The sequence below is a fragment of the Archocentrus centrarchus genome, unplaced genomic scaffold (assembly GCF_007364275.1).
Source record: "Archocentrus centrarchus isolate MPI-CPG fArcCen1 unplaced genomic scaffold, fArcCen1 scaffold_35_ctg1, whole genome shotgun sequence".
Taxonomy (NCBI): Eukaryota; Metazoa; Chordata; class Actinopteri; order Cichliformes; family Cichlidae; genus Archocentrus; species Archocentrus centrarchus.
This window is the reverse complement of record NW_022060262.1, coordinates 1,973,491-1,982,024: the sequence shown is the minus strand read 5'-3', so window position 1 is coordinate 1,982,024 and position 8,534 is coordinate 1,973,491. Positions and strand designations below refer to the sequence as shown.

Below are 8,534 nucleotides of genomic sequence, written 5' to 3'. Positions count from 1 at the left end.
TTGGTAAAATATAATTATTGTTGTTATTCAAAAACCTTCACATTTAAGAGATAAAAACATGATGCAGTGCAAACTGCTCTGGTACCAGACCAGCTTTCTTTCTTTCTAGTTGGGTATTTATTGTATTCTATTATTATTATTCTATTGATTTGTAAATGTACACTCTACACAGTTTCTTCTGTGACTTGCACTGGAGGAGCTCGGAATCTGAATTTTGTTCCTGTCCTATTTTACATGAGAAGAATGAAGTCTTTGAATCCTTGAGTAAAAATCTCTGAGACATTTCAAACAGTCTGCAGTTCAGAAGGAGGCTGGTATGAATCCCGACGCTGCTGTTTATGTTTTCTGTAAATCAAAACAAAAACAGCAGCAGCAATAAGCACAGCAGGAACTGACAGAATCACTATCAGCCCAGGACGACCTCTACTGACTCCATCCTCCTTCCCTCCATCCTCTGTGGTTCCTCCTGTTGGACCTGCAGGTAGAAACAGGTGTGAGGTGTCAGCTGTCAGGTAGGTGATGAGTGAAGAACAGAACAGAATCCATTTCCTCTTCAAACTGCTGTCAGACATTATCTACTGCACTCTGATCACATCACTCAGACCAGCTGCTTTCTACAAAGTCTCATCAACAACATCTTTAGAAACAAACATCAACAACCAGGAAGCAGCTTCACCTCTGATCACAGACACACTGAACTCTGCTCACTCACCTGGAGGATCAACAGTCAGGTTGATGATGCTGATGGGATGAATCTTTTGATAAGCTCTCTTCCTGCGGTTTGTTCCTCTCATGAAGACACGACACTCATATGTTCCAGTGTCATTAATCGTCACGTTCTTCAGAATCACAGACACGTCTCCATCCTTCATCTGTCTGTCCTGCAAATCCGTGCGGTTCTTGAAAGCTGGATGCTGCTCTTCTGGGTCAATCTGATCATCCCGGTACAAAAGGACATATTCTGGCTCCAGGTCAGCTCTGCTCCACTCTACAACTGTGATGCTGTTGTTTGGAGCTCGACATGTCAGAGTGACCGTCTGTCCAGACTCAGCAGTGATGTTTTTCTGGTCTGAAAGAGGAAACAACACAGAGCAGAGAGGTTAAAGGTCAAAATACAACTGTTCACTTCTACAGCAGCCAATCAGAGCTGCTAAAATTAAATATAGAGTGACCATCTTTATCCTCCTAAAAGTCCCGCGGTGGCTGGAGGCTTTCCTAACTGTCACTGGGTTATAGGTTGGGTACACCTCAGTCATGTCACTAGTCTGTCACAGGGTAACACGGAGAAATATATAACCAGTCACATCAGCCAATTTAGAAACACTAATGAACCTAAACCCATGCAGGGGTAAAAGCCAGAGTACTCAGAGACAATACAAACACATATGTATGGGGAGAACACGCAACCCCACACAGAAAGGATTCAGACCCACTACCTTCTTGCTGTGAGGCAGCATCTTACAAACAGGACAAAGGAAGCAAAACAGAATACAAGGAATTAATTGGAATCTGATTTCAATTTTGGCTCTAAACGATCACAAAAACAGTGCAATCGATAAAAAACAATTATTACTAAAATGATTTTGTCTCGTTATGCTCTGTATACTCTTAGCCGTGATTTATTCTGCAGAATCTTTGGAGCACCTACAACATCACCTACGTAAGTGGCCAGTGACGTTGCAGGCACTTACGTTTCTGCAGGTGCATTATGGGTTAATTGCCGTTAATTATCTAGTGGGAAATCCACACCATATCCTGGCCTGCACATCCTGAGAATATCAAATAATGTCCCTTATGTCACTACCAATGTTAATGCCAAGCTTTTGAGTACATGTACAGGGTCTGTCAGGATGTTGTGGCACTAAAATGTGAGCAGATTCATTTGGTCTAAATGACTTGGTTCTATTTCTTCTTAGTATTATTAGTCGTGATAACCGGCATTACAATTTTATTTATCTATTTATTTATTATCTGTGTTTCATTCATACCTACAGTGTGACTGAAAGAATTAACAATAACAGAATTTCAATCCCCAAAAAACACAAAAACACTGGACAAAAGGCCCAGGACCACGACACCTGTGTCTGACATGCAAACATACACAGAAAGAAAATAAATATATTTACAGGAAGATTTTAAACCGACACGCTGTTATGGAATCATATCCAAAAAACTAACAGTATACTTTAGTATTTTCTAAAATGTAACTAAACTGTGCTTATTTGCTACAAGCCTAGAATCTACAGAAAGTACAAAGGAAAACAGAAACGTGCATTTTTCAATCATTTCAATGTTTGGTGATGACCTTTGCATTCCAAGCATGGTTAAATGGAAAAGTTGCATCAAGGAGGGCATGTAGTGTAATCTGTGCCAAATCAAACATGCGGATCTGCTATGGCTGATGGGCAATTTACACTCACCAGTTAATCTACTGTCATGTCTTTGGACTGTGTGAGGAAGCCAGAGAAACACACACGCACACACACACAACCCATCTTCTTCAACCATGCTACCAAATACACAAAACGGATTCTTACTGAAGTAACACAAAGACAGCTGTACTGTGTGTAAGCTTGGAACAAAAGAGAGAAGCCCACTAACCACAGATCCTCACAGACACACTGCATAACAAGCCTGTTTCAGTCCTTTAGAAAAACACAAACTGCTCACCCATCAGACCTTCATGTTTCAGGCTTTTCTCTCAGCAAAGTCACTGACAGCACTGCTCATATCCGGAGTCCAGGTTTGGTGGCTTTTGAGCTAATTACAGGAAGTAAGTGTCATTAACTACAAGTGAAATGCTTCCCAGCATGACTGTCCTCCATCATAACCATTCAGAAAAGATGTCATAGAAAGAGCCACAGCTTGACTGGGCGCCTCCTACATCCTGTTCTCTGAGCAGAGACGATGAAAGTCATTCAATCAGCTGCATCTTTAGAAAAGTGTATCTATTAGCCAACACAAGAGAATCTAAGAGGTCTCACTTGATCACAACATCTTAATAAAATCATGACTCACCTGTAGAGACAGAAAGCTGCGCGCTACATACGACGATAAAACAGGTCCACAAGACTGAAACAGGTGTTAGAACCATTCCTGTGTGTTTAGCTCGGAGGTGTGATAGAGTGTGAAACAGCTTCAAACTGCCAACAGTTCAGTCTCCGAGCCCCGTTTTATTCTGTGCTGTCTGATGGGGACTTGCCCAAGACTTTCACATACATTTAGATTCTGTTCTTACTCAGAGTTGAAGTTTTTGTTTCTATTCTATGAAGCTACCTGGAAAATTATGAAAGTTTTCTTTGGTGCATCTTGCAGCTTCACATACAATGCTTAATAAATTTATTATAACACCACCCAATGTACAGGTAAGGTTTAGCCCTGATACAAAGTGAGTAGTGCCAACTATTGAAGGACATAAAGCTGCAAAAAAAAAAAAAAAAGGGACAGTCAGGAGTTCATTGTTTTTAATTGATTTTCATAAAACAAAGCCAGTATAACAGACTAATGCCTTTATCATCCCAAATTGAGGTATTGCATGCAAATTATGTTAAACTGTGGTTAAATTTCAAGTAAATAAATAAATAAAAGTTTCTATGAGAAACTCAGTGTTAGTGAAACCTTAAAAAATAAAGGTTAGAGGAAAAACAGTGTCTGTGAATATTTTGTGACACTGCCTGAACTGAACTCCCTGACACGTCTCCATCCTTCATCTGTCTGTCCTGCAGATCCACCGTGTTCTTAAAAGATGGATGCTGATGTTCTGGATCAAACTGCTCATCCCGGTACAAAAGGACGTGTTCTGTCTCCAGGTCATCTCTGCTCCACTCTACAACTATGATGTTGTTGTTGTCTGGAGCTCATGTCAGAGTCACATTCTGTCCAGACTTAGCTGTGATGGTTTTCTGCTCTGAAAGAGGAAACAACAGAGAACAGAGAGGTTAAAGGTCAAAGTGCAGCTGTTCACTTGTACAGCAGCCGATCAGAGTTGCTATAATATACAGAGTGACAATCCTTATACTCTTCAGCTGTCACTAGGGTAGGCTGAGTACACCTACACATCAGCCAATTCAGAATCACCAACCTACACAAATACGGGGGGAACATAAAGTGGTATCCACTGAGCCATCCTAGACCGGTGAAGGGAAAATATAATAGACACTGGGTAATATTTTGGCACCTGTTGCTGATGTGCAAACAAACACACAAAGAAAATGAATACATTAAGATTTTAAAGAGACATGCTGTTATAGAATCATATCAATAAAACGTTATACTTTAGCATTTTATGAAATAAAACTACATTGTGTTTATTTGCTGCAAGCCTGGAAGCTCAGAAAACAGAGGAAAAACACACAATGTCAGTGCAAAAATAACAGCACAGCATTGTCCCAGCTTTTAATCAGCACCATGGACAGCAGTTGCAGTGAGTGGTTAGCAGACTGGACACATTTATTTAAGCTTAAACTATAAACTTAACTCAACTTTATTTATATCCATCCATCCACTCACCTCCGCTTATCCTCTTCAGGATTTGGGGGGGCCCTATGTCAGCTATCCCAGATGACATAGGGCGAGAGGCAGGGTACACCCTGTACAGGTCACCAGCCTGTCGCAGGGCCAACACAGACAGACAGACAACATCCACACTCACATTCACACCTATGGGCAATTTAGAGTTTCCAGTTAACCAGTAAGTGCAAGTGTTTGGACTGTGGGAGGAAACCCACTCAGACACAGCAAGAACATACAAACTCCACACACAGAGAGAGGGAGGGGACTGGGCCAAGGTGGAATCGAACCCAGTCCTTTCAGATGGTATTCTAGAGCAGCAGTGCTAACCACTGCTCCACAGTGCTGCCCAACTTTATTCATAAAGCACTTTAAAATCAATGCCATTGGCCAAAGTGCTGTACAAAAGTAAGAGCAAACAGGTTTAAAATACATGTATAAAAAAGTAAAACCACAATTTAAACAATAAACAATAAGAACCAACATCTCAGACAGAGTTAAAAGCCAAAGAGAAGAAATGTGTTTTAAGAGAGCATTTAACACCATCTTCTTCTATCAGGCTGCTACATATACAAACAGATTACTGCTAAAGTAACACAAAGACAGCTGTGATGTCTGTAAGTGTGGAACCAAAGAGAGCAGCCCACTAACCACAGATCCTCACACACATGCTGCACAGGGACAAGCCTAACACTCATTTATAGAATTCTTCATTCAACAATCATTTTCAGTGGACCAGCTTCTATATATATCACACACACACACACATGTAACAGTATGAGTGCAGATTTTCAACTTAGAAGTGGCAACAGTGTTTCAGTCCTTTAGAAAAACACAAACTGTTCACTCATCAGACCTTCATGTTTCAGGCTTTGCTCTCAGCAAAGGCACTGACAGCACTGCTTAAATCCTGGTATGTTACTGAACCTGTTCTGCAATAGGTTTGAAGGCTTTTGTACTAATGACAGGAAGTAAGTGCAATGACGTGCAAGTGATATATTTCACAGCATGATGCTCCTCCATCATAATTAACAAACGTTGCATTTTAATCAGTGGAGCATAAAATGCACCTGCAATTCAGTCCATAATGAAAAATTATAGGCTTTGGCCGACAATATGAAATCACGACTTAAACATATTAGTGGGGCTCGTATAATGCGTCCACTTTACACTAACACTTTGTATATATGAGCATCTAATGTAACGAAGATAAAGAGCCACAGTCAGCTTGACTCTCTCAGCAAAGATGCTGAAAGTCATTTAACCGGCTGCATCTTTAGAAAAGTGTATCTATTAGCGAACACCAAGAGAATCCAAGAGGTCTCACTTGATCACAACTCTTTATAAAATCATGACTGACCTGTAGAGACAGAAAGCTGCGCACTAGCGACGACGATAAAACAGGTCCAGAAGACTGAAACAGGTGTTAGAACCATTCCCGCGAGTTTATCTCAGCTGATCTCTCACTTTGATAAATTAGAGCAAACGAGCTTCCTGTAGTTTGACAGAGAGAAAACAAAAAGACGTTCTGCGTTCCCAGCTTAGAATCGTCCGCCCTCAGAGCCGGTTTCTGATAACATCATCTTCTCCTAAAATAAACAATACTTGTAGCAACTAACACAACCATAACAAGTACAACACATAATTTTTTTTTTTTGTGTGTGTGTGTGTGTGTGGTAGACCGCTGCTATTGAACTGAATTACAGTAATTGTGTTTCACATCACATCATGATGCACAGGACCTATTTGTGGAATAGTAAAGTGACTTGAGCCGAGTGCGCCCCTGCTAACGTTGGTTGCCGGTCCAGTTCAGATGGTCTGCAGGCGACCGTGTATCTATCATGTAAAGTAAAAATGATATGAATCCACAAGAGTGAGGGAGAGACAGACAGAGATACATTTAACATTAATTTACCCTTTAATCTAATAATGTCCAAACCCATCCATCCATCCCTTGATTCTCTTCTGCTCCATTTATTTAAAAATGCTGCAGTTGAACAAGATGGAAAATAATCACAGTGGTACTCAGTGAGATGCTGAACAAGAATATGGTGGTGTTTGTTGAAAATAATTAAATGTATCATTTATTATAATAATTTTTAAATATCTGCTCATACACGAGTGAATAAAGAGATATATTGGGATTTTGGAGGCTAATCAATTCAAAATGCTACATAACCTGAAAATGATCCCAGATCCACCTGAAGACAGGCTGAGCAAGAATATTGGGTTAATTGTAATAGTTTGACTTGATTTTTGAATATAATTATAATCTTGTGTCTAAATATGAGTCCAGGTATAATAATGCAGGTGACTTATCAAATATTTCCCGAAGGCTGCAGATTACAAATACATCTAAGGGTGTTTCACCTTCATTCACCTTAAGTGAATGCAGCCTCGGCCAGAAGCAGTTGATGTCATCAGGCTGTAACTGTCGTTCATTGAGTGTTTTGACCCTCCACAGCAAAACGCCCTCTCAAAGGTGGGTCAGTGGTCACCAAATCACTGCCTTCCATAGCTTAACTCCTCTCTTCTGCTCCATACCCAACAAGAGGCTCCTTCTGCTGCCTCCCCCATCACTCCAATATCTGTGATCATTCTCCACAGTGACTAAGCGGGGAATCCTATACGGCCAACCTCGACTGGGAACAGCCACACCTGCCATCCTTTGCCCCTGCAGTCATGCAGAAGCTTTTGGTATTTGATGCTCTTCCTTTCAAAGGCTGGTTCAGACCCTCTTCCCATTGGACTGAAGGTTCTGTGAGGATGCTCTTCAGACCACATCTGCCCTCAGGGTTGTCTGAACAACCTGGGGGAACTGCAACCTTCATCACAAGTCTTTTTTTTTTTTTAAACCTTTATTTTACCAGGTAAAACGTTTGAGAACTACTTCTCACAACCTTAATTTCCCAGACTTGGCCTTTTGTAGCAGACTGTTCCCTGTAATTGCTGTGGTTGGTGGCTTTCCCCCTTCCTTACAAACTGGATTAATGTTGTTTTCCAGGGTGGTTGGCATTTCTTGCTTCTCTCCTGCTCCAAGATGTTAGCAAGTGTCATGAGCACTTTGTCGTGGCACCACCTGTACCTTCCTTGAATGAGTGCTCTTTTACACCTGGACAGCATGTGTGCCGTGGTGCCCCTTTCCCCACAAAACTATCATAAATCAGTGTAAATTTATTAACTAAACTAGGTGCATGTATTAAACCGTACATGGTGATGTAGATGTGCAAATTATTTTCAAGAGTAAATAACAGAACCGCTTCTCTCCTGCAGATGGGGTGATTGTGCTGAGGAATGAAAACTGCAAGCCTGAAGAAATGATTGAAAGCTTGTTAAATAAGTTATATTAGAGTTTGTGCTTCACTGTATTTAGAGAGTTGCTCATCCTCAGTAATATTTGTGTGAGAATAAGCCAACACAGTTTCATGTTGCTGCTAATAATTTCATGTGACAGTCTGTGTTAGGACTGCTTACTGTTAAGTTAACTTACAGTTGTTTATTGTTTAACTGAAGATGAAGGGTTTGCATTCAGTAAAGGCAGTAAATTACAAGCAGTGTAAATTCCCTGAGTCACTCGGCCTGGTTCAGTACAAATAACCACAGTCATGAGGAAGACTGTTGACCTGACTGGGTGACAGCTGTGGACACTCGCCACAAGGATGGTAAACCACAGGAGGTTGTTGAGGAGAACAGTGGCTGTTCTCAGAGCACTCCATCGAAGCATATCAGTAGGAAGTTGACTGGAATAGAAAAGTGTGGTAACAACAGATGCACAAACCCCAGGAATGACTGTAGCCTCGAGAGCATCGAGAGCACACTTAGTTCAAGAATCTGTGAGAGCTTCACGAGCAGCAGACTGAGGCTGATGTCAGTGCATCAGGAGACTCCACACACTGGAAAGAAGCTCCTAATACCAGAGACAACATCAGAGGTTTATTAATTAATCTAACTTCTATGAGCTACAATCCATAATCATCAAACTGAAAACAAAATATATAATAAATTGAAATATCTTTGATTTAATG

The 8,534-nt window shown here is 40.8% G+C and overlaps 1 protein-coding gene across 1 annotated transcript in view; it reads right to left on the bottom strand.

Annotated features, from left to right (window-relative positions):
- Positions 1-284: 284 nt before the first annotated feature.
- LOC115776618 (CD226 antigen-like) overlaps positions 285-8,534 on the bottom strand; it is a 29,133-nt gene continuing 20,883 nt past the window's right edge. Inside the window, exons 3-4 of the mRNA XM_030724343.1 lie at positions 713-1,069; positions 285-475 (exon numbers count right to left, since the gene is read on the bottom strand). Of these exons, the coding sequence (XP_030580203.1) occupies positions 285-475; positions 713-1,069 (548 nt within the window). The remainder of the gene's footprint in view (positions 476-712; positions 1,070-8,534) is intronic.